Here is a 27,585-nt window from a genome sequence, read left to right on the forward strand (position 1 = left end):
ACTGTAATGCAAATTCGCTTTTTACGTCTAGAAAGTTTGAGTTTGGTAGGTGAAAGTGACTGGCATGAATATAATGTCCTAGATTATTAAGATTTATTAGAAGATAAACAATTTAAAATTTACTGCTTTACTTAGATAATTCCGCATAGCGTTAGTACAGAGTTAGTACTTAAATTCTGCAAGAGAGGAAGTTGACTGATTCAAGAACATTTGATGTGGCAAAAACCTTGTCAGAACTAAGCAAACGTAATAACTAATGCTATAATAATAAACGGATGTGGCCCTGATAACATGGCTGCATACTTTCATAATCTGACAAATCTTTTTTCTTTTGATCTAATTAATGAGAGTCGAGCAAAAACAACATGTTACGTATTTTGTAATTTTACTAGCTGTAACGCACAACTCCCAATTTAGCTTGGAGCACGACAACGTTTGATCAGTGTACCTAATATTTACTTAAGACATTTGAACAGCAACTCAGATCAAATATTGAAAAGGGGAGCTAGGATAATCAGATAACTTAAAAGGCACGGAAATACAAATGCAGAACGATTTGAATAGATTTATATATATATATATATATATATATATATATATATATATATATATATATATATATATATATATATATATATAATGCTTTGTGCTTTGGGTGGCTTGGTAGTTAGTTTATTTTTAGGAAAGATTTTAATCATGTGGGTGAAAGATAGCGTTCTAACCACTAGAGCAGATATGGCTAACTACCTAATGAAGGGTGTTTTTTTTAGAGGTATAGAACTTTAACTTGGCAACACTGTTTGATATGTGTGCCATCTTGATAGCTGTCACTTGTTTTGTGTTCAGTTCGGTTTGCCATTTCATAATGAATAGACAACAAGGCAGTGCAACATGCCATACAGCGCGTGTCACAATTGATTTATTGAAAGAAACGTTCGGTGAACGAATAATTTCGCGTAATGGATCCGAGAATTGGCCTGCAAGATCATGCGATTTAACACCGCTGGACTACTTTTTGTGGGGTTATGTGGAGTCTCTGCTGGTCTGCACCGATAAGCCACATACGATTGACGCCTTGGAAGAGAACATTCGCCACCTTATTACTGACATACGGCCTCTGTTGCTGCAAAAAGTTAGAAAATTAGACTTTCCGATTGGACTTTCTCCGAGCCATCCGAGGTGGCCATGTGTCAGAAATCATTTATAAATAAAACTGGCAAAGAATTATCTTTCCAATAAAGCAACATTCATGGCAATTAACAACATTTGACTGTGTTTTATTTGAACCTAAAGTTCTCTACCTCTAAAAAAAACACCCTTTACCATTCTTTCCAAATCTTTATCTTTTATCGTAAAACTTAATTACCGTGTAAGGTAAACACATCAATAGTGGCTAGGGCTTATAGGGCGAGATCCCACAAGGCTTGACCTACCCTCATCGAGTTTCCTAAAGTTGTTACCATAGACGAAGAGTAAAAGATGTAAATAAATCGTGATAGTAAGAAGTTTTACCTCTTTCACGTGAACTAATCAGGGTTGCCAGAGGTTGAAAAGTGCCTAAAAATAAGTAATTTACCCTCATCGAGTTTCCAAAAATTGTTATCATGAATGAAGAGTAGAAGATGCAAATAAAACGTGAAAGTAAGAAATTTTACCTCTTTCACGTGAACTAATCAGGGTTTCCAGGGGTTGAAAGATGTCTAAAAATAAGTAATTTACCCTCATCGAGTTTCCAAAAATTGTTATCATGAATGAAGAGTAGAAGATGTAAATAAAACGTGAAAGTAAGAAATTTTACCTCTTTCACGTAAACTAATCAGGGTTGCCAGGGGTTGAAAGATGCCTAAAAATAAGTAATCTACCCTCATCGAGTTTCCAAAAATTGTTATCATAAATGAAGAGTAAAAGATGGAAATAAAACGCTTAATTAAGGTTGCCTACCTTTTTCGGGTCGCTAATCAGGGTTGTCAGGGGATAAAAGGTTTTCAATGAGGGAGATAATTTACCCCTCATCTAGTTTTCGGACATTGTTTTCATAAATGAAGAGTAAAAGCTGTAAATAAAACGCTAAAGTAAGGTTGTCTACCTTTTTCCGGTTCCTAAGCAGAGTAAAAAGTGCCCAAAAAGTGAGTAATTTACCCTCATCGAGTTTGAAAAATTGTTGTCATAAATGAAGAGTCATTGTAAAGAAAACGTTAAAGTAAGGTTGCCTACCCACCTGATGCCTGTGAACTAATCATGGTTGCCAGGGGGCAGGGCCTAAAAGGTGCCCTAAAATGAGTAATTCACCCTCATCGAGTTTTCAAAAATTGTTGTCATAAATGAAAAGTGAAAGCTGTAATGAAAACTTTAAAGAAAGGTTGCCTACGTTTTTCCGGTCCCTAACCAGGGTTGCCAGGTGCGAAAAGGTGCCCGAAAATGAGTAATTTACTCTCATCGAGTTTCCACATAAGTTATATAAAAATGTTGGTGAAAATATTTCGAAAACGATGATATAGTGTTGCCTAAGCAGAAGTGGTCTAATCATGGGGTTGCCGTTGTTCGAAGTTTCAATATTGAAACTCAATATTATCTCAATAGTAATAACAAAATTAACGTAAAAAGTCTAAAATAATTATAAAAATAATAATAAGGTGCAGTGAAATGTTGTTATTCTTATTTTATTCCCAAACTTAGAAAAAGAAAATTAACAAGGGGAGAAGCAAAAATCCCTGAGGACCGGTCAAAATTTTCCATGGATCGGTGCCGGCCACCTGGACCAATGGTTGAAAACCATTGCTTTAGACGAGATTTAAATTTTAAATGTTTTGTCATTTTTTACTCGATTGAACTGCAGCAGAGTAGTTATGATAAAACGCACAAAAAAAGAAAAAAAAAGAAAAGAAAAAGAAATCAGCAACTGTAACTTTCCCACGGTCACGAGTACAAGGCGTAAGAATTTTTCACAAAGTTATTTCAACTTCGTTCCTGCAGAGAGAGATACAATGAAAGAAGATCGAGAACTTATACTGAGCCATACACAATGTTGTCAGCGAAAGCAACTTGATTTGTGAGTTTTAAATATTTATGACTTTTAGGATTCATACAAAGCGGAAGATGTTTTCTAAAGTAAATACTGTTTTCGTTTCTTCCATTATCACAAAACGGTGTTTTTACGTCCTACGGCGAAGCAAAGGAAGAATAATACGTATTTGCGAAATTCTACATTTGAACGAAGCAATTGCCTGTTTGGGGATGTTTTAAGAGATGACATTTTAACCATAACTCCAGTGGATTACTTTAAACTCCAGTAGCGTTCATTGCTGACCACTTTTCCGTTTCTCTTCGATTCTCGTTCTTTTTCGTTCATTCTCCTAAAATGAGACTTGCCAGTAAAACAGTTAAGTTACCGGATCCAGTTCAGCCTTGTCAAAATGAAGCACGCCAAACATTACCAAAAATATTATCAAATTATCATGCTGAGGTGCGAGTTTCATTGTTGATGACATCAGGAGCGTTACTCGATCAGTGAATTCGCAATTATATGTATGAGGATGTTATACCTGTTACCTCAAGCATATGTCAGGCTTATATTACCTAATCTAGAAAAATCACCAGTCATACTATGACGGCTGAAAATTTATTCTCCATTTCCATTCCATTCGATTTGTAGAAACAAGAAACTCAACGTGTAGGGTACTATCGCAATTCGTGATTGTGAACAGCATAATTTGAATTCAAGACGTCAAAATTCAAATGAATGCCAAAAGCTGGATGCTGGATGTTTTTTAAGTTTTGTTTTTCAACTTTAGAAACAATATATAAGTGTACAAATGAGGCACAAAAGAGTTTCTTATTTTAAGCAAGCAACGCATCCAATGCTATTATTCAATGCAGTAGAACTTCGATAATCCGAAACGCTTTGAACCTCGTTCAACCGACATTAGTTTCCTTGAATTCTACTTGATTTTTTTTTTTGGTGAGTAAACAATATTACTTCAGATCGCTAAGGGCAGCCATTCTTACAACAGACACCAAATTACCCCGATACTTCTATTCCCTCTGTTTTTTGTTTCAAATCCACTAGCACATTTTTGTAACACTAAGTTATTCAACTTTTTAAATTTCTTTACATTTCAAAAAGCAATCGAGTCCGAAAGTAAAATTTTGTTTTGCAGGTAATTGTTTTTTAACAACGAGTTTAGGTTTAAATTAAAGATCTTTTCATTTATTGGAATTACAGCCGGACCTCGATTTAACGAACCTCTATTCAACGAATTTCGTGATTTAGCGAATTTTTCTTTTTTCCCGACTGAAATGAAGGCAAAAACACTATTTACCGTATGATAAACCTCGAAATAACGAAATATTTTAAGAGCTGAAAAATTCTTTTCTTTTTTTTTGTTAATTTAAGTTGGGAAATATTGGATTGTTCTCCAAATGTTACATCCATGTTGTCCGGAGCAGAAAAAGACTTTTCTTGGAATCAGTAATTTTTGACGGGCGAGGGCGAGGGGCGCAACCAACAAATAGTGATTTTGATGCAGAAAGCGATAGTGAAGCTCCCATTAAAACTTACTTTTTCAAATGCTTTACATGGCCTGGAAACTAAACACATATCTCATACAGCAGGCTGCAAAAGACACAGTATTTTCCTCTCTCAAATGATTCGAAAGAGAACTATTTCGAGTCAAGTATCAAGGAAATTGTCAAAGATCTATTACTCGGTAGTTTAAAATTTCAAATCAACTAGTATGTAATAAGTCATGAAATGCTGAATAAAAAGTGTACACTTTCAAATTATGGGTATTTTTGCGCAGTTGCTTACTAGGGGTTTTAGGTAAGGTAAGTGCATTTTGAAAAAAAATCAAAATTTTGCTAAGGCTGGTTTTGAGAGCATATGAGTGGAAATTAATGTAAATTTAACAGCTTAACTCACGTTCGTCTTAAGATTTTGATGAACTACTGTACGACCACGGATTGCATGGAAAGGCAAACATCCGGTTTACCGGCAAAAATGGACGCATCTATTAGTTTTTAGGGATGTCAGCGTTTGCAGATGTATGTTAGCCTCTAAATTAAGCAGAGTCTCATTTAAATAAGCGGAACACGCGCATCAAATTTTTACTTTCCCCCTTCATTCAGATAAACTCGTCTGAATTGGACGTTTGCCAATTCCATACAATCCATGGTTGGACAGTATGTATGCAATAACTTTTCCCGAAGAAACACTTAGACATGAATTAGGCTTACATTATTTACTCCAAAGTGTTCTGAGATGTCGCAAACACTTGGTAATAATCTCATTAAGCAAGTATATGGCTTGTTTAAGTAAACCAATTGATTTATTAATATCTAAACAATGAATACATAAACTAAAAGTTACTGCTTGGGCTGAATAATGTTTCATAAACAGATATAAAGTAAAACAAGTAGTTATGATCTGAAACTTTTGACATTTCCCCTTTTTTTAGCCTACTTTCCCAGTAAAAGTCAGAAAAGGAGAAAAAAGCATGAAAGAAGGCTTAATGCATCTTAAAAATGTCGCGAAAAAAAAAAAAAAAAAAAAAAAAAGAAAAATAAATAAAATATCTAAATAAATATCGAAAAATTAAAAATTGGAAAGTAGGGTATTGAGATGGGGAAAAATGTCTGTCGGTCTGACTGTTGGTCTGTCGGTCCGTCGGTCTGTCTGTCTGTCCCCCCCCCCCCTAATAATGTTTCATAAACAGATATAAAGTAAAACAAGTAGTTATGATCTGAAAATTTTGACATTTCCCCTTTTTTTAGCCTACTTTCCCAGTAAAAGTCAGAAAAAGGATAAAAAAAAAAGCATGAAAGAAGGCTTAATGCATCTTAAAAATGTCGCGAAAAACAAAAAAAAAAAATCAAAAATAAATAAAATAATTAAATAAATATCGAAAAATTAAAAATTGGAAAGTAGGGTATTGAGTACCCCTAATAACTTTTGAATGAATAGTCCGATTCGAACAAACTTTTTTTTATTCGAAAGATCTCGGCAAGAACACCTCATTCCCATATCACTTTTGATTTGAACTATTTTTTGTTCAATTTTGAACAGTTCAAAAAAACTTAACATTAGCGCCTACGGGGAAACTGAAAGTCAATGTAGATTCCGTACTTGAAGGCGGATTTATTTCAAACAAATTTTGTTGGAAATAGCTCTTGACGCCAAACTCCAGACTCCGACTCCGAGAATTTAGAGGCACCTGACTCCGACTCCTGTGCCCGACAATTAATCGGACTCCGACTCCCCGACTTCGACTCCGACTTCGTAGCTTTGGCAAAAATTTACACACGGAGGACAAATGACTGACTCCGATTCTTGGATATTCGTCTCCGACTCCTTTATCCCGAAATGAGTTCGACTCCGACTCCGCAGCTATGGTTTTAACTGTGAAATAATTATTGTTGATATGATTTGTTTTTATTTTCACGCTAAAGTTTTAATTTAGGAATTCAGTTTTCGGCGAATAAACTCGAAGTCATTTATGTTTCTACATAACGATTTGCGCAGACGATTTTTTTTGTTTTGTTTTTTTGACAATTCGGAACTCCAGCGCTCGAATACGCTATCTTGCGGTGATTTACTAAACTGCCGATGAAACTAAAACATTGCCACGTTGCGTTCCACGTGTGTCTGTTGACGTAAACACAGGCAGTTTGTTCTGAGTATTTATTAACGCAATCGATGAGTCTTAGTTTGCTTTTAGCTACAGAAATTAATTCGTCCCTTAGTAGTATTCTCGAGCTTTTCAAAAAAATGTTAGTTTTCCTTATTTCCTTCTAAAATATGAGTTGATTGAAAATGGTGAAAGCGAAAACTGGATTAACAAACTTGGATAACGTTATACAAGGTAAAAAATTTTATTGTTTTGTATGAATTTGTAAGAATATGAATTTTTTTTAATCTTAAATTAATTTAACTAACCATCTTTTACAGCAGCATTTAGTTGGAATGGACGGTATGCAAAATATTTTCTTGAATATATTATCGTAGAACAAAATGAAAAATACATAAAAAGTAGTCGAAAACTTTGTACTGCATAGTGAATAAAATATGACAACGTATATAAAGTACAAATTGAGAATAGAAAAAGGTTAAAAAACCAGCAAACAGCTGTTTCGGCACTCTAAAATACAAGTGCCATCATCAGTGCAGTAAAAACGAAGACAGGTTCACCCGACTAAAACACAGTCGAGGCGAACAATGGAATTAAAGGTTAACAATGGTTTTTTAACCTTTTTCTATTCTCAATTTGTACTTTATATACGTTGTCATATTTTATTCAAAATGAAAAATGTTTCACCGAGAAAGAATTTACTTTATTCCTTTTATTCTCAGCTGAAAGGTTTCGCCAAATTTGTTTAGGGTTATAGTTTTAGTATTGTGCGAGCAAAGTAGCCTTGGCGAGATTTCGCGTTTTTAGTTAAACCATTTTTAATTTTTATCATGAGTGGAATGAAATGGTAGTAAGATTACAGAATTCGATAAGTAAAAAGAAATAATGGTCAATCAACTGAAAAGAAAACAACCACCATATATCCGTAAGAATTCTGCAGATGATTTGCATAACTTGACATAATTAAATCGTAACTCAGAAATTAGAAAAATCGAAACAGAAAAATTTTAAATTAACCGATTCGGGAATTCGAGAGAAATAACTCAGCAACAAATGCAAAACAAGAAGCTCTAGCCAAGCAAGGCAAAGAAGTATCATCTTCTTACGATAATAATTTGTAATGTCATATTGAATTTTCTAGCATTAATTGTTGTTCTTGTCAGGCCACAATTATTATTTAGTTTTATCAAGAATTGATAAATATCGAATTCAACATCGTGGAAATAGCTGCTTAGAACTACGAACTACGTAGTTTGCATTAATCTTTGACGTTTAGTAATGCTTCTTGAATTCTCATTTCTTTCTACGTGGGCCAGAATATCCACAAGACTTTGAAAATTAATTTAAAAAGAATAAAGCGAAAAAATGATACGTACGAACAAAAATCACAACACTTTCAGCATTTTCTTCGTTACCACATGCGTTTGTTTTAGTTTTTAAGTCGGCCATTAGACAGTGACTGCAGTGCCCCCTATAGTTCGTTGGAGTTGCGAATGAAAAGTTATTCTTTAAGTTGACATTTTATTGTTTTTATTTATTTTGGTAAGTGCATTAATTCATTAAAAAAAACTATTTTTGGCAACAGGGGAAAAAGAAACGATTTTTTTATATGATTTATTTATTCTAATAAGCTTATTAATTTTAATTATTATTTTTTCGTTTTGAAAGCTGTTAAAGAATTTTTTTTAAGGGAAAAAAGTGTATTAGCTGCTTTGTTTAAAAGGTGCTGATTTTTTTTTTTTTTTTACGCATCTAATTTTTTTAGATGTGTGAGGAATACTTTATTCCTAGAAATTAGAAAAAATATATTTGAAACAATTTGCGATTTTAGCTATTTTTGAGAATATTGATCAGGTACTAGAAAGTAGTATGGGTATACGGGAAAGTAGGCTCGTATAGTTCTAGACGGAACTTCTTGTAATAATTTCTAGTTTTGGTTCCTAAACTGGAAAATAAAACTAATTAATTAACCATAAAAAGAGGGGGAGGGAGCACTGTCCCCAACTTGCCCCCCCCCCCCCCCCCCAGAATCGCCGATATTGTCTGGAACTAATCATTTTGAACAATAGAAACCCTACAGTAATGCTAATTACGTGACTACTCACGAAAAAAATTTAGCATTTAGCTCGAAGTTAATGTTTCAAGAAAATTAAGATTTGTTTTTCTCCAGGAATCCTCCGTGGTGGAACCGCCGCACCAAGCTAGAGAGGACGCTATGTTTCGTGACAGTGACTTCCTTGCTGATGCTGCTTGTGATGGCCGCAGCCCTAGCCGTGTTTGGATACCTCTACCAGAAAAATATCGGTGAGTATTTTTCCTCGTCATTGTTAAATTCGCTCGTAATTCTTTAGAAAAATGCTAAAGGCCTTGAAAGCTCACTTTGAATATTCAAGTAATTCGCAACTCCAGAGCTCGAATACGCTACCATGCGGTGATTAACTTTACTAAAGAAAAAGGTAAAACATTCCACTCCACGTGTTTTCTTTGGGGTAAATTACAGGCTTCAGACAGTTTGTGGTGCAATGTAATTTCAGAAGAATAGAGAATAAAGCTTCCCACAAACACGATGAAAAATTACTGTCTTTCACTAAGCGGCAAAGCAAGTTATAAGTTACGACATTTGTATGTTTTACCTTTTTCATCCGCCATTAGACAGTGGCTGCAGCGCCCCCTATAGTTTATTGGAGTTGCGAATTTGTAACGGCATTTTCGAATGATCTCTACCACGTTCCTTTTCTTGAAATTAAGCAGCGAGAATTTAACTATAATTGCAATTTTATTTGAGTTTAATTTTTGTCTAACTTTATCAAGAGCCCTTAACTTTATCTTAACTGGCTTATATTAGCTTGATAGAATATCTACACTATATGACTAAAAGTATTAGGACACTTTCAAAAATTCACATTTTTAAGGATTTCTCGAGACAAAAAGACCAATTGTTTTGTAACTTTTGTCACATAAAATATATGTTATGTATATACATTTGCCACTAAAAGTTACATCACCCACGCATTTAGGGGACCAGCAACAAGTTGAGGAAAATAAAAATGTTTTTTGATGATCATTCATCGTAACTAGCTGAGAATAAGCTGTAAATTTCAGAAATTCGTTACCTTACTATGTACAATTTGTTCACGTACTTTCGAGGAAATATCACTGATATTCCTGAAGATATAAGCATTTTTCCCAGAACTACGAATTTTATTTGAAGGTTTTTGGCTTATAACACGCAAAGTTTCTCGTTAAAGCTTACCAAACTTTCAGAAAACTTCACAGCACACATGAGAAGTATAATATTAAAACTTGGAAGTAAAATGTTGTAAATTTGTTAAAATATGGACATTTAAAGCAATTAATTTTTTCTGCGCATGCGCGAAAGATAGAAATTTATGACTTTCACTATCCAAACCCCAACTAGATTCTCCAACTCATAACAAAATTCCAGTTCAATAGCTTAAAAATTCAGAAAGTTATCAGCGATATAATGAGCCGAATTCGAATAGATATTGAATAGGCGACGGCTCGTTAGGGGTCTTTCACAAATTTGCAACATTTGCTTGCAATCTCTCAGTGTGATTCATGATACAAACTGATTATTTGCGAACGGTCCCTCACGATTCGTAGTCTGCCCAAGAGCTATTCAAATTCAGCTTATTAGAACGCTGATAACATTTTGAATTTTAAAGATATTGAAATTTTATTATGAGTTGGAAAATCTAGTTGGGGCTTAGATTATGAAAGTTATTAATTGCTATCTTTCGAGCATGCGCAGAGAAAAAGTAATTGCTTTAAACGTTCATATTGCATCAAATTTTCAACATTTTAATTTCAAATTTTAATATCATACTTCTCTTGTGTGCGGTCAAGTTTTCTGAAATTTTGGTAAGCTTTGATGGAAAACTTTACGCGTTATGAGCCAAAAACCTTCAAATAAAATTCGTAATTCTGAAGAAATGCTTATATCCGTCATGAGTATCAGTGATATTTTCTGAAAAGTATGTAAAATAATTGCACATAGTAAGGTACCTAATTTCTGAAATTAACAGCTTATTAACAGCTATTTACGATGAACGGTGATCAAAAAACATTTTTCTTTTCCTCAACTTGTTGCTGATCCCCTAAATGCATGGGTGATGTGACTTTTAATGGAAAATGACAACTAAAACATATATTTTATGTGACAAAAGTTACAAAGCAATTGGTCTTTTATTTCTCTAGAAATCCTCTAAATTGTTAATTTTTGAAAGTGTCCCAATACTTTTGGTCATATAGTGTATGTGAAGCCGGCAGAGTGGTGTAGTGACCCATTGTAGCAATAAAAAACCCAACGAGTATGGTCTTATTGCAGTTCGTGACTGCAAAAAACAGAATTTGAACTCCAGACGCCAAAATTCAAATGAACGCTTTGCTAATGATTTTATCGTGCTCAGTTTGAAACTTCTCTTGAGCAATAATAAAAGATAATCCATACATTTTTATCTAGCTTGACTTAAAATTTTAAACAACATCTGTCCTTTTTTCATACCACATTTGAGGCAGTGAAGCAAAGGGGTGGAAGTGGACATTTTCAACTTTTGAGTAAAACGCGTTTAAAGATAATGTCCTAGGTAAACTTTCATTGTATTTTTTCCCCTAAATCATGCTGTACAGCAGTACCTATCAGGCTACAAGTACTATATCTTGCCCCAAGAAAAAGGAGAGGTTCGCGTACCATTTGTACTGGTTATCTCCAAAATTTCATTTTTGGCTCTTGCACCCGCTTGCTTCTCACTGCCTCATTTGTCAATCAATCTTCTCGAGGGGAAACAATATTTCCCTACGAGTGTTGCTTTACCGCATCATCTGTGTCCCTGCAGTGTAGCGAAGATGCAGAGGTAGTAAAAGAAAACCCATGTTTTTCCAACCCGTAAGCTTAAAAACTGACGAATAGTTTAATGTACGGTTAAATTCGGTGGAAAATATAAATGTATAATAAAAGTTTTACAATATGAACTCCATGTTCATAATTAGTTTTTCAATAAAAATTAATTTTCTTACATAGCTAAAACAACTTTAAAATTCTACGCTTCGTAATTGATTAGTAGGCTATAGGGTGCCCCCAAAAAAATGAAAGTTGGTTTTTCAAGTCACACACCTTCTTATAATTTTCCTTTTAGGTCAAAACAGTTGTAAAATAAATTTCATATGATTTGAACAACGGCAACCCGTGCCAGCTTACGCTTGAAAGAGTAAACTAGTACTGTCCGAATCGAAAAAAAAAAATGTTTTTTCGAAGTTCGAAACATCATGTTGATAAAACGTTCCCCTATAGCCCCACATGTACCACAAAAATATTTATCCAAATAAAAAAATATTTAGGTTCCCAACAGAAGGCCTAAAATCTATAATTTTCTTCACAAAATTGATTTTTTCGATTTATCATTTTGAAAAGTGTACACATTTAAATAAAATATCAAGTTCAAAAATTATTAGCGAACACATTTTCAAATTAACATTTGCAAAAAGAATAATAAAAAAAATATGTATTTAAAATGAAAAGTTTAACTTAAAATTGAAAAAAAAAAAAAAAAAAAAACTAAGAGTACCTCGTGAGAGTCGATTAAATATTGCAAGAAAGCAAAAGCTTCAATTTAACACTAATTATTGACTCTACGATTTTTATGTGTCAGCTTGATAAAAATATAAACAGAATAAAATTTACCTTACATTAAAAAAAATACATAGAAAAAAATATTTAAAAAAAAAACATAGGAAACATCAATTTTTTGAAGAAAAGTACAAATTTTAAGCCTCCTGCTGGACACCTAAATATTTTTTAATTTAGATAAATATTTTTGTAGTGCATGTGGCGCTATAGCAGCAACGTTTTATCAACATAAAGTTTTGAACTTTCAAAAAAAAAAAAAAAAAAAATCTGGATTCAGTCCAGTACACAGTGCTCCTGAATATTATACAATTGGGTTATTAGAGGGTACTATAATATCCTTTTATTATAAGTTTCAATTACAAAACTGCAAATAATGATTGAAAATTTGGAAAAACTAAACTAACTAAAGTTGACGTGTTTCAGGATTTTTCTGAAGATACTGTTTATAGGGGTAAACCATCCTTCGCAATATTACCCCGTCACGGAGAATAACCTTGAAAATTAAATATATCGAAAGAATGTCATGTTACATATCAATAGAAAGCTCTTCTTTTTGGCTTTACAATGTTTTTTGAATTTTCATTCTACTATCATTGGGAGAGAAATTATAGTTATTGATATAAACATACTCTTCATTTTCCTTCGCACATTTTGATTTTTTTTTTACAGGCCTATGTTTCGAACAATTATCAGAATAAAAATCTAAAAATTGGTAGTATTATTTATCTTGCCATATGTGTCCTTCATGCAAAATTTTATTCAAATCGGAATTGTTGAGATCAAAAAAGTGCTTTATCTGACATGGAATTGCTCATCGACAACTAGCCACGCGACGGGTCTAATTAAAAGTCTACGATTTTAATTTGATAGATATAATTTGTTGAAATCACTTAGATTCGCTTAGATATTATAAAACAAGCCAAAGCAGAACTTGGTCGTAACCGTTTCCGCAAGATTAATAAGAGAAGAGGACAATAAAGTTACTGGATCTAGTTCGGCCCTGAACAAGCTAACATAATTTTTTTCTTTTTTCAATGATTAACAGAAACTGCATTGTAGACCATATAGAAGGCTATCTTGGTTTGTCTCTTGTGTTGAAATTTAAGGTTATGAAGCAAAACTTTTGCTGCATATTTTAGATTCTATGTTGGCATCAAATCAGATTGTTGACGCAAATATTCAATGCAGTTAAATTTTTGATCGGGACAAGTAATACTTCGTAAAATCAGCATCTAATAAAAAATGACTGTAATAGCAAAATGATTCGTTCGGTTTGGTATACCTTCAACTACATCAATTGGATAAACATCATATCTTAAGCAAAAATAATTTTTAGTAAATAAGGGAAATGAAAATAGCACTGATATTGATGTTAGCGGTTGCACGTAAGTCGAAAATGGTTATGTGTTTGTCAAAGCTCACAACAGCGAAGTTACAGTAATGTGGTCATAACAAATTTTCATAAATCTTGGCACCACAACAATTCTATAAGGTTCATTAAAATGTAAAACTCCTGATGAATTAATAAACTAGGTTATCAAGAATCACGATAAAAGTTTCACTAAAATGCACCTACTTTCCCTAAATAATTAAAACAAGTCACTGAAGAACACTTACAGTTCCATTAAAATCTAATAAAAGTGAAAGTCCCTCTGTCCGGATCTCTCTCTGTCTGTCTGTCAGGATCTCTGTGACACGCATAGCGCCTAGCGGCCGATTTTCATGAAATTTGGCGTAGAATTATTTTGTAGCATCGGGGTGTGCACCTCGAAGCGATTTTTCGAAAATTCGATTTTGTTCTTTTTCTGTTCCAATTTTAAGAACACTTTCCCGAGCAAAATTATCATAAGATGGACGAGTAAATTACCAAATTATCATAACGTGGAACCGTAACATGGGCAAGCCAATTGGCGAGGAATTCATCATACATTATTTGTAAATATACAGGTGAACCAAAAGACCTTTTAATTTTCTACTACGGACAAAGCCGTGCGGGGCCCACTAGTGTAAGCAGTTTTTTAGTTTTTGTTAGCAAAATACGTATAAAACGATAGAAAGTTCAAAAATTGAACTGTGAATGTCTATAAAATTGTTTCCCCCCGCTGTAGCAACAAATAAAAATATTAGAATATTGATAAAAGTTAGAGTAAGTAAGATTACAGCTGATTCTGGCAATTAGAGTAAACCATTATCATAAACAAAATGAATACTCTATTCTATCAATCGATCAATATCATTTTAAAGTTTTTTTTTTAGTTCACAAGAATATTCATTTATTTTCGAGCTAAATGTACAAAAAACGAATAAATAAATAAGTGAATTAATTAACAATTTTCTTTTTCTGAAGATAGAAAAATTTAACTAAGAGAAGAGACGCACTGCACTTAGAAAGAAACGAAAATTCCCTTCCCCCAAAGAAAAATAAATTACATTAGAACGAACGCACGAAAAAAATATCTCTTTGCAATAAGATAAAAGTTCTTCAAAACATCCATCACAATTAAAACAAATCAAACATCCCCTCCATACTCCTGAGATAAAAGAATAATTTTACAAGTGTATAAAATGCTTTAAAACGCCTATTTTGTTCTTACAAAACTCATGTGAAATAATAGACACACATACATGGTTCATTTTATGCACAGAAAACATAATTACGAAAAACGGTAACCTATTAACGTAAATTTTTGTGTCAAATGAATAAATCCGCGTACTTTTCACTTATCACATTTTTTTCCAATTTCAGATGCCCGGCAAGCGATCTTTGTCCCCGCCAATCAAGAGCGCCTGGTGTCCTCCAACGAATCTGCCTCCAACCTGTGTCTGACACCTGGCTGCGTGAAAGCAGGTGAGAAGGATTTCTTATCAACTGCCTTTTCCTTTTAAGCTTGGTTTTGGAGAAATATTTATAGGCCCTCATTTTCTGTTATCGGGAAACAATATCAAACTAGGACTTTTGTTAAAGCCAGGCGACATTTTATCTCATTTAAAAACAGAAAAATTACCGTAAAAATGGGGAACTTTGGGACACATTTTAGCTTTACTCTGTTCATATTTTTATTTTCAAAGTAAGAAGCTTTAAAAAATCATTAATATATCAGATGAGTATTACTCTTGGTAAAAAAATAACTCTAGTTGCTGCGGTTTGTATATATAAAAAAATATAATTCATTTGTCCTATTCTTATTTCATTGATTGGGGTAGCATTAGTACAGTGCTATATCCCCATTAAAAACGATAGGAAACATGACTTTGAACCCATGTAACCCCACTATTATTATGTAGGTGCATTATCTACATTGGAAACAAGGGAAAAGCAATTATATCAATCCTAGAACATATTAGCTGGTCATAAGAACAATACATTTTACTTAATGGGTAGAACTCAAGATTACAGATATGTTTTCAAAGTGCGCTTTGAAATGTTAATAAACAAATAGTCAGAGTAATTAATGTTATTTATTAAAACACTCTGTAAAGTTTAGTTTCTGTCAACCAAAGTCAAAAGATCGCTGTATACTTGCAGCACTTTAACTTAGAAGAAGTTAAAAAGTTAGTTACAAAGTTCGAGAAGTTAAAAAGTTCGAAGTTAAAAAGTTCTAAGTTAGTTTAACTTAGAAAATTTCTCTGTGCCAAAGTTACCCCGTTAAACGATGAAAAGTTACAAAGTAGAGGTTATAAAATATAAAACTTATAATAACAGGGTTACTTCTACATTAATCACTTGAGGCGCTATTTATCAATGTGTATTGTATCATGGCCTCACTAATACAGACGTGAATGCAATTTGGTGTCTGGTGCAGTTCTTGAGGCACAAGCGAAAGTTTCATCCAAAGTACGAATTTTGAAAAACAAATGGCGAGAATGACTTAATCACAGCGAGTGTAGTGGACTATTGTTCTGACTATTGAGGAGAGATAAAATGGAGGGAGTGAAGGTTTTGATTCGTGAAGCAAAGATCTCAAGTCACGTGATAGATTTTAAAGCGAATCATTGGAAGAAATCAGGTTTCCTTCGCTAGTCTTACGTAAAACGTGTCAACGAGTCATCGTTATTGAGTCACGTGACTTGGTGTCTTTGACTCAGCTTTTTCTAAGCTGATTGGACTTGCTCCCTAAATTTACTAATTTCTGCTCTAAGGTTCTGACAACCGCCGTCAGGTAGAAGCACAATACAGGTCCACTTGACAGACATGATTGCGGACTGACCAAAAACAGTATGTTCTGCAGGGAATCCCGCAAACTAAAAGTTACCCACTGTCCCAAAATTAACTAGTCCTACGATACTTTCTTACTTAGTTAAGTGGAGTCTGAGGAAGTGGAAATTAATGTTACACATTTTTAGGAGCTGGAAGAAAAGAAGTATTGAAGTTGTATTTTTCAACTAATTTAATGCTCTGAAAGTTCAAAGTAAACATTGGAAACACGTTTGAAACATTGAGAAGAGATAAAATGGAGGGAATGAGCACTTTCATTCGTGAAGCAAAGATTCCAAGTCACGTCATTGGTTTTAAAGCAAAAGCATTGGAAGAAATAATGTTTCTTTCGCTAGTTTTACGCAAAACGTGTTAAACATTCGTCATTGTTGAGTCACGTGACTCGGGGTCTTTGGCTAAAGCTTTTGATAAGCGAATGATTGGACTTGCTCCTTCCATTTACTAATTCCTGCTCTAAGGTTTAAAACACTTTAATTGGGCAAAAGTGCCCTATTTGTCTGAATGTGTACTAAAATGTTTTCCGAAAGTGCTCCATTTAAAAAAAAGTACTGACATGTGCTCCCATGAGCTTGCTGTAAAATTAACAGAAAAAAAAATACTGGCATACTCAAAGGAGTGTTCCATAACTGCTGAAAAAAGTGTTCTAAAAGAAGGAACGTGTGTTAACGTTCAAAATATGTTCTCAAATGCATTCACAAACTGTTAAAAGTTTGCTGAACCAAACAAGTATTCTGAGAAGTGTTCTCCGATCTGTTTTGAAAGCAGTTCCAAATAGTGCTCTTAAAAGTGTTCTAAAAAGACGGACAAGTGTCCAAGTTTAAAAAGTATCCGAAAATTTGCAGTACTAACGCGTTTTTTCTTTCTTTTTTTTTCCACACCATTTGTAATTAAAATGATCATTAAACTTTTTTTTAGTTCAAAATTTGTAAAATGTTGAACATTTTAAGAAAATGATAGAAGTGGAAAACATTTTGACCATAATAGTGTCTCCCAAACAATTTCAATTATATTTACTATCATTTTATTTCAATTAAAAAAAATATATATATATTTTCTCTTTCCTTTTATTGGATCACCTGCTCAAGGGCACATATTAAGGATATGCCATCTTTTGAGACCATGGTTGAGACTATCCACGTTTTCGGGCTCACTAACGAAATCTTTTACAATTTTCAGCTGCCGAGATTCTGTCCAACCTGGACGACAGCGTCGACCCATGTGACGACTTCTTCCAGTTCTCGTGTGGAGGCTGGCTGAACAGGCATGCGATATCGGAGGACCGATCGTCCACCTCCGTGTTCACCGAGGTGCAAGATGATCTCAATCTCAAGTTAAGAGGTAAGATTCCAACTCAAGAAAAACTTTTACTTTAAGGCTTTTCTAGCATATAGCCAGAGGTTCTATTTTTCTAGTATATTAAAGCATGTATTATTCCCCAACAACATTATTTTTTGAAGGCTCTAGATAGCTGAAAAAAATAAAAACTTAACGGGACATTTTTTCGAGAATCGCCCAATAACATATCTAGTGGAAAAAAAAACAGGGAAATTTCCTTCTAAAACCCTAGAAATCAAACTGGAACCCTTTCGAAGAACTCACAAACCTTCCCAATAAAATCCCATCATGTTTCTAAATGGAATAAATCAGGTACGGGATCAAGAAAACGTAAATGTAATTAAAGTAATAGCTTGACACTTTCCTGATATATCGGATAGTGTGTCCCCTGATATTCGGGAGCTTTCCTAAGGAAAGCTCCCGAATCAACTATAGCCGAGGCTAGACAGAATTGCATGCCAATACCGAACAGCTTTATTTGCCTTCCAATCTGACAAGCTGCAATATCCAGGGTCAGTATTTCACTTACGTTTGGGACTCAGTCTATCTGGAAGAGCCGTAGTTGAACTGAAGGCGAAATGCCTAATGAAGGAGCCGAGTATATATTCATATTAGTAGCTAAAAATGTTTTTCACAACATTGAAAAGTTTGCATTCATGAAAGTTATAGCGATTCAGAAAACTTTTGGCAGTTCTTTTTCACAGGAAACTAGTGAAAACCGTGAGATTGAAAACCGGGAGAACGTTTCAGAATTTTCTTACAATGCATTAGCCCCCTTTTTATATAACATTAACTTTGCGCACCTAAAACAAAAATGTTTTTGTTTCACTAAATTGTGTTAAATTAGTTAAAGTTTAACTGTTAAAGTTTAATTTACATGGGTGTTTTAAATTAAAAAGAATAATTTTATTTTAACAGACATTTTATTACAAAGTTTTTATTAATTGAAAATGTTGGACTTTTTTTTTTTCTTTCGCGAACGTCTTCAACATTGAGCTTGTTCCTGTGTTTGGTCTTCAGAGATCAACTCGAAAACCCTTTTTCGCTAGAAGTTTACCTAGAAGATACTTCGTAGCATTATCTGATAGTTCCTAGCGTTTTTTTTTTTTTTCAGTGGTACCTCAGAAGTTGATTAATTAAGTATTTCAATTTAATGTAAAGATCACATGATATTGCTCAAAATTGTGTCACAGTTCAATTCTTGCCCTAACAATGTAATTTTATGTACTTCTTGGAGGTTAACTGCGCACCCTTTACAAATTTTTACGTGTCCTAACGGGTACACGTATTACTGATTGCAAACCACTCACTGGTTTAAGTTAAACTTGCACGTGTCAACTTTTTTCTTCGCAAAAAAATAAATTTTTGTTGCTTTTGTGCTCATTTATTTTATTTTTTATTATATATTTTTTTTTTTTTTTTTTGTTTCTTGTTTCATAATCTGTATGTTACTTTCCCCCTAGTTCTGCTGGAGAAAAAGCTGACAGGATCTGAACCTGATTTTATAAAAATGATTAAAAATATGTATGAGTCCTGCTTAGATTTAAGTAAGTATATTTTGCAATAAAAGTTTTTGCTATTATTTTCGGTTCATAAAAAGTTTTGAAGCACATGATAGTCAAAATTACATTGTTTGTATGATTCAAGCTGTTTAAAATTATTTCAATTCCCATACAAAGTTTTGAAATTACATAATATTGCGAGTTTAACAAAGTTTAAAAATCAAACTAGGTTTCATGCTATTAAGAACTATTTCTAAAATTAATGTTGTGAAGGATCTAATATTGTTAGTGAAGCTCTATTCAACTTTGAACCTACGTAATCTAACGCTGAAAAAGCTATAAAGAGCTTTTAAAGTTTACATTGCTAACGAATGAGAGCCAAACATGAAACCTCAATTTTTAATAGTTTTTTTTTCAGAAGCTTTCAAATAAATATGATCTGGTGGTGTGCATATACAGTGGCTCCCAAAAGTCTTCGTACACCTTGGAATTTTGTAGTAAAACCAAAATAACGCAAAACTGAATTCGAATATGAAATCCAATTTTTTTTCACACCAATCCTATGCCATTCTGAATAAAACCCAGTAGTTATTTTCAAAATATTGCCAGATTTTATTTTTGAAATTTGTCAAAAACCGATGAGACAGAAAAAATACGTCACAAAAGTCATCGTACACTGAAATATTTTCGAATTAATTCATGATTAAAATTATCATATGTGGTTTTTTTTATTATTTTTGCATTGTAGTGACACTGTAAAGTCATTTGCCTTTAATTTTTTGTTTATTTATTCCCTAATATTCTGCTTATTATTTTAAAAGGTCAGGTTTGCGTGAAAAACAACAAACACGATTCGAAATTTGAATTTTTTTTCTCACTGTAGCCATAAACTGGTTTTAAATGTCTCTAAATTAGTTAATTTACACCATTCTATAGTGAAGTGCTTGATAAAATGCTTTAAAGACATGAATCGGATTGAAAACAAGGTAAGAAAAGGTCAACTGGCAAAGTTAACAAAGCGTGATCGGAGGTTTACAGTTAAAAAAAATTATGAAAAATACACATTTGAGCACTGAAAAGGTTTCTGCAGAATTGAATGAAACATTTTACGTTTCATTTTCACCTAAAATTGTTCGCCAAGTTCTCTGATTGCTGGATTAAAGGGGACCTCTTCCCGCAGAAATTTTCTTGTTCGTGCGGAAAACAGTAAGCTTACGCTTTCCGTCGTAAAATCAATGATAAATACGCTCAAAACGTTTTGGAACAACGTCTTACTTATAGATGAAAATGAATTTAACATTTTGGGTTAAATTGTTGTACAATTGTCAATAAAAGAAAAATGAGGAATTTAATCTTAAGAACTTAGCTGGATCAGTTAATCAGGACGGTGAAGGTGTTCTTGTGTGAGGGTGCATAACAGGACCAGGACTTGGAAATTTGGAATTTTTTGATGGAATAATGAATCATACTGTTCATTTAAATATTTCAAAAAAATTTTTTAAACTATTAGCTCAAAATTTGGCAATCGGAAACAACTTTGTTTTTTATCAAAATAACGATAAGAAGTACACGTTTTCGTTTGGTGCCGCAAAAATTGTCCTTAAACTGAGAAATATCTCCTCAATCGCCATATTTAAACTTAATGGAACATATTTGGAGATATCTGGTGGTTAGATTACGAAATTACACCATTGAAACGAAAAGCGAACTAGAAACAGTAAGACTCGAAGTGCGGTTGAACACTTACTCAGAAATTGCATAAAAAAAGAAAGAAAAAACAATGAAATCTATTCCCAGACGTTTAAAAGCTGTTGTTGATACTGCATGATATTCTACTAAAAAATAATTTTGTAAAAAGTTAGATTATTTACTTATTTTTTGACATTTTTTCAAAGTGTACGAAGATTTTTGTGAGATAAAATTTCCGACACTTTTTGGTTTTTGATTTTTAAAAAATTAAGTTTTAATGTTTTATTAAAAATTTTCATGTAGTTTTGTTAAAAATAGATCATAAATCTTATAATTAAATACCTATTCCGAAATATTAATTCTAACCATTGCAGAGGGTCCAATTTCATTGAAAGTCGTAGGTGTACGAACACTTTTGGGAGCCACTGTACATCTAGTTCTAGAAAGTTCGTGTGAAGGACCTACCAGAGCAGCTTTTCTGCTGAACTGTATTTTACTGAGAAATACTACTGCAAACGTGGTTTACCCTTTCTCTGTGAAATTAGTTCAACATTTCACTTTTAACGTAGTATCTTCTTCTTCTATATATATAAAAATGGAGTTTGGTAAATTTGTTCCCTAAGATCTCAGAAACTACCCGGCAGATTTGGCTGAAAATTTCACCGTTTGTTCAGTTTGGTACTGGGAAGGTTTATAGACCAGTTCAAAAAAAATCCGATTGATAGTTCCCTTTTTATTCTAATTTTAGTCCCAATTTTCGCATAAATGCCCCAATATGGTGGTGGAAAAAAACGTGCACATATTAACATTATATGTCCATCGAAAGCGCCAATTTTTCTGCTGAAGATGGCATCTGTTCGAAGTTTCTAAGTTGTATAAAAAACGAGTTATGAGCTTTTTTGTTCCCTGTTCGAAGGCTCTTATCAACCCAAGTCATTATTTAGTGTGTCATCTCAACTCCCAAGAATTGTTGTATTGTTGAATATTTTTGCGTTTCGTCTGACTTTTTGAGGCTTTTCTCAAGTCAAATCTTAAAATAACGTTTTTCCACAAGATTGGCTAAAAATAAATTTATTTGGCTGATCATTTTACTTTCAAACGGAACTTATGTAATTAATGGTTTATTATTATTATTTATGCTGATTGGACACTTGCTCACTATATCCAACCAACCAGCAGAAATATCACCAGAATTTTTTCAGAAAGATTTCAGTAGCTGATGCATTTGGCAGTTTTTTCCACTGTCGCTGTTTTTGAGCCCAAAGAGTACGTAATAATGTTTCTCAGCTTTCACCATATAAACAAAATATCGCCAATCAAAGATACTTAAAAAAAAAAAAAAAATACTGTAAAAAAATTCAACAACTAAATTAGGCAAATCCATAAACCGCACAAAAAATTCCATTAATATTTCTTTTTGCACGATTTCAAACAATCGCCAAATTTTACTACTTATTTTGGAAACATTTCGAATGAAATTGTTAAGCGCCATTTCATGGTGATCAAAAGTATCTTGGCATATGGTGACAATATCTCTTTAACAAAAATTAGTAACATACCGTTTTATAAAGTAAGAAAGGGGATTATTATCCAAGTTATCCCAAAACGATTCCCGCAAATTCGGTAACATTTTAAATCGCACAAAGAACCCACAATAGTTGAAAATTTCCAAAATAACTAAAGCAAGTTTAAGGGGATCACGGGCGAGCGGCTACATTTTTTTTAAACAGTTCGTTCTTCAATAGACATACAGAGAAGGTATGACTCCATGTAAAAAAAAAAAGTACTAACTGATAAATCTTTTTAAACATGTGAAGTTTAATTTCATATTTCGGAAATTCTTCAAATTTGTATACGCTTAAATTTCGTGTTTTCGTTTCTAAATGAAAATTATTTTGCTCTTTTTACTTACTGCTACTTTAGTTTTATGAGTAAGGAAGAAGCTAGAATTTAAATCACGTCAAAAAAATGTGTTTTAAGTTCTTTCACTGAAAACAGAAAACAAATGCAAGTAACGATTGTTTCTCACAATTATTGCTAACCCAGGCAACGCCGGGTATTTTTGCTAGTATTTGTATATTTTTTCACCATTAAATTGGTGAAGCTTATTGTTAATATGATAGTTGCAGCTAAATTTCAACAATTTCTCGGCAAAACACGGAATTTTGTTTTAACAGTGCAGCGGCGTCTTTAAAGTACAGTATCTTTACAAGTAATAAAGCTGAAAGTCTGTGTGTGGATCACTGGATCTCTGTTACGCGCATAGCGCCTAGACCGTTCCGCCGATATTCATGAAATTTTCGACAAAATTAGCTCTTAGCATAGGGGTGAGCAGAGCACCTTGAAGCGATTTTTCGAAAATTTGATTTTGTTCGTTTTCGATTCCAATTTTAAGAACATTTTACCGAGCAAATTATCATAACGTGAACGAGCAAATTGCCATAACATGGACGGGCTAGTTATCTTAACGTGGAACGTGGGCCAGCAAATGAACATAGCAAAATGGCGAGAAACTCATCATCCATTATTTATAAATATACAAGCTAAACAAATGACCTTTTAATTTTCTACTACGGGCAAAGCCGTGCGGGTACCGCTAGTACAGCATAAAATAAAAGCTTGCCCTTAAACATAATAAATAACAGATAAAAACAAACGTTTTTAGGGCACAAAAATTCAAAACAAATGCATACAGGTTTTTTAAGATTCTCTGGAGTATCTTCTGCATTGCTCTTCTCCTCGAAACACGAGTATGCATCAATTCTGCCATTTTGTGCTTCAATAACATTGATTTTATCGATTGCATTTTTCAATGCCCAATTTCTTTTTATCAATTGCAATTTCTTGCAAGCATTCTTAACTATTTGATTGTAATTTCTGTTTTCCGCAACACGATTTTCAAAGGTCATTTAGAGGTTTTTCACGAGATTGCTTGAGGAAAACGCAATTTGTTCTTTTCTCTTTTCAGTTTTTCAGGGACAAGGCCTGTAATTAGCATCATCATAATGGTAAATCTATTGCATGAGCAGTTAATAAAAGCCTGAAAACGGCAATGGATTAATTCGTTTTTTTTTTTTTTTTGTTTTTTTTTTCGATAGGGGAACAGTAGTTAGGGTAAATAAGGGGAAGACGCCGTAGTTATTTACTTTATTTTACATAAGATAATGCATTGGTTTTACTTTTTAACAAACCATTTTTCAACAATCTATGCACTTTTGTGATTAGTAAAAAAATAATAATAACAATAGTGTCGCTTTGAAAAACTATTTTTTTTTACCAAAAAAGAATAATTTGTAAACGTTTAGATTTCGGCATCTTACTCCAATCTTGGGAGAAGATGACTGACACTTTTGGGATAAGCTGCCGTATGGAAAATTAATGCGCACCAATTCTGATTCATTAAAATGAAATTCATTAGTGAACATATTAGATGAACATTCAAACAACAGGAACATCCCTTTTTAGTAATTTTTAATGTTCCATTTTCCTTTTAAGTAACATTTCCGCCCTTACCACTGACTGCACATTTGTTTTTAAATTTAGAACTACTCTCGGAGCCAATTAACGTATATATAGTGTAAATTATTCAATGATTAATAATAAATATGTACATCGAACTTTGTCCACAAAACTAGACAAGAGAAGGATAGGGAAAGAAGATTTTCATGGAGGATGTATTTGATGAATGTGGTTAGTTTTCTATACATGTGAAACTCGTCTTGCTCAGTTTTTTTTTCTTTATTATTGTTTTATACCCAAATTTATTATTTCACAAAAACAAGATGAGATAAAAGGGATAAAATGATGATTTTGTGCATACGGGCTTCCCTTATTATTTTTATCTGTTACATTATTTTCAATTACCTTAAGTCAGTTTAAAATAAATCTGTTTCACTTGATCTACATTTTTATCATTCTAAACCAAACAAGTCTTTCAGGTTATCAAATACAGAAAGAGTAAGGTCCAATTAAAACAAAAATTAAATGATTTCAGTAGCGAAATGAAACATTATTCAAGATAAAATAATGATCATACTTATAGCTAGATTTATCATTAAAAAATGCTTGGAGAATTTACTTCATTCATGAATGAAATAAGCATTTTTTATTGAATCCTGAAAAATTTCATTTGTGGGACTTAACCATTTCTAAAATAATCAATTCAATGTTTGTCATAATGAACGATAAGTCTACTTATTGAAGATTGGCTTTGCTTATTAACCATACTACCCGGATTACCCGACTTTTCGTTTATCCGGACTGCTTTTGGTTCCAGTTAGTTAACAATAACTAAGTTAATTAGTCAGTTACTAAACAAGGTTGCACTGTATAATATTCGCTTGTTCATGATTAAATCTAACTTTATGTAAGTTTTACTATTTATCAAAGACGCGAGGATATATCATTGCTTATAAACGTTAAGCATTTATTTGATACAATTATTCGATAGTTATATTGTCAAATACTCTCTAGGGTAGTTCAAAAAAACTTTTTTTCAGCTAAAGGGACGCCCGTATATTTTTACACTTACTAATAATATTATGCTTATTTAGAAACATTAAATTTCCCCATCTGTTTTTTTTTTTTTTGTAAATAATAATTTTATTGCAATGTATATGCATATTACTCGTGTGTATTATAATATGCAGCATTGTTTTTTCAGTTCAATGGATATTTTTTAATCCCCCTCCCCATACTGATTAAGTTTGGGGGAGGGGGTTGAGCACCCTCTTTCAGTTGAAATAGAAAGCTAAAAATCTTCCAGTACATTACTATCCACAAGTCCCAAAATATTGAGGGCTGTCCTGTTATCTGGGAGAAACGTTTTATTTTTATGTGTATTTTTGAACCACCCTAATACTCACTTTAAACAAACTGCATCTCTGTTTTTCAGAAAAAATTGAAAAAGCTGGCAGTGATCCTCTGAGAATAACATTGAAAACTTTAGGAGGTTGGCCAGTTGTTGAAGGAGATAAGTGGGACGGGTCTTCCTTTGACTGGGTCGATACATTAATGTCCTTTAGAGACTTGGGTTACAGTCATGACATTCTCATTGATCTCTCAGTGACAGCAGATTACAGGAACAACACGGTTCACATTATCGACGTAAGTATGAAAAATCTTAGATTATTTTCCCAGTACATACTGAACAGAAAATCTGTACTTGATTTACTACTAGCTACGTCGCCGGGATTTGCACTGTCCACCTCGAAGATAAAAGTTATGTCAAGTCATGCGTGTTCAACAATCAGGCTTGAACAAAAAAAAAAAAAAAAATGTAGAATTTCGTGACAGGCCGCGGAAAAATTACCAAAATGGAAAAAAATTCATCACCCCGATTACAGGAAAAGCCTCAAAACAAAAGCAAGAGTTTTATTTGTTCCCACTCGAGAGAAAAGTGGCAGCAGATATTTCTTCTCAATGATTTTATTCACGCTAATTAAAACTGAACTCATGGTAGACGATAAATTTTCAGAGGCATTTTTTCGACATTCTCGACTTTCGAACGAGACTGAAATCAAGGCAATCGGAACCATTTTCGGGTTCTAAAATTGAAATTCGAACGGTTCGGTACTTTCGGGAGTCCACTGCCCAAGTACCTCCCTGCTAAATTTGATCAAAAACTCCGACGCAAACTGTCCGACGCAGGAACATATAAATCAGGGTGGCGACAGATCAGGGAGATCAGGGAAAAGTCAGGGAACTTTATTAATCAGGGAAAAGTCAGGGAAATATCAGGGAATTTTGAAAAAATAACAAAAAATCAGGGAAAATTGATTTTTTGAAGAAAATTTTTTTTTTTTTTTTTTTTTTTGCTTTACAAAATTAAGTACTCTTTTAATTCCCTACGCATTTTCCGCCAATTATCTGTTCAAAAAAAAAGTAAAATTAATGAGGTGCAATTATACACTGCCGCATATTTGTGCATCTTTTTTCCTCAACGTCAAGGTATTGAATCTTACTTATTAACCACAGGATAAACTTCGTAAGATTGCTTTTGTGTCTGTTAGGTTGTTTATTTTACCTAGCTTGAAATTTCCTTTTACGTTTTCAATGCTACGTAAAATAAACAACCATACAGGCAAAGAGAAAGCCTTCAATTATGCCTTAGCTCCTTTGCCTTTATTCCATTGTCTCGAAGTAATTAGTGTACTGTAATCATGATTTCAATAGGAAATCTTTAGTTTTTGAATTAATACTATAAAAGCTTAAAAGTTATTACTTCTTCGCATTTTTAATTTAATTGCTAAAAATGAACTTTCAATTTAAAAAACTTTGTTTTTTGCCGTTATACTATTTGTTGTCACCGCAGAGTATAAAGGTTTTCTTTTCTTTACACTTTAGTGATTCTTTAATTTTATAACCGAGTTGTATTCTTCTTTTCTATATTTTGAAATTAACTAATTGCTTTTTTTCCCCCTTTTTTCCCCCTTGCATTTCAAAGTTGTTTGTTACAAAAGCAATCTAAGATTTTTTTTTCGTCACATACTGAAATCATTTGAAATAGAGTTAACTTGTGTACTTAAGTAAATATCTTTATTTTTTATTGTTAAAATGCTGCATTCATTAAAA

General features: G+C 33.0%; 1 protein-coding gene across 1 annotated transcript in view; it reads left to right on the plus strand.

The window, feature by feature from the left end:
* LOC129226410 (neprilysin-2-like) overlaps positions 1–27,585 on the plus strand; it is a 90,475-nt gene that overhangs the window by 37,522 nt on the left and 25,368 nt on the right. Inside the window, exons 2-6 of the mRNA XM_054861009.1 lie at positions 8,794–8,927; positions 15,017–15,118; positions 17,663–17,824; positions 19,285–19,368; positions 25,907–26,118. Of these exons, the coding sequence (XP_054716984.1) occupies positions 8,794–8,927; positions 15,017–15,118; positions 17,663–17,824; positions 19,285–19,368; positions 25,907–26,118 (694 nt within the window). The remainder of the gene's footprint in view (positions 1–8,793; positions 8,928–15,016; positions 15,119–17,662; positions 17,825–19,284; positions 19,369–25,906; positions 26,119–27,585) is intronic.

This window comes from Uloborus diversus, chromosome 7 (genome assembly GCF_026930045.1).
Source record: "Uloborus diversus isolate 005 chromosome 7, Udiv.v.3.1, whole genome shotgun sequence".
Taxonomy (NCBI): Eukaryota; Metazoa; Arthropoda; class Arachnida; order Araneae; family Uloboridae; genus Uloborus; species Uloborus diversus.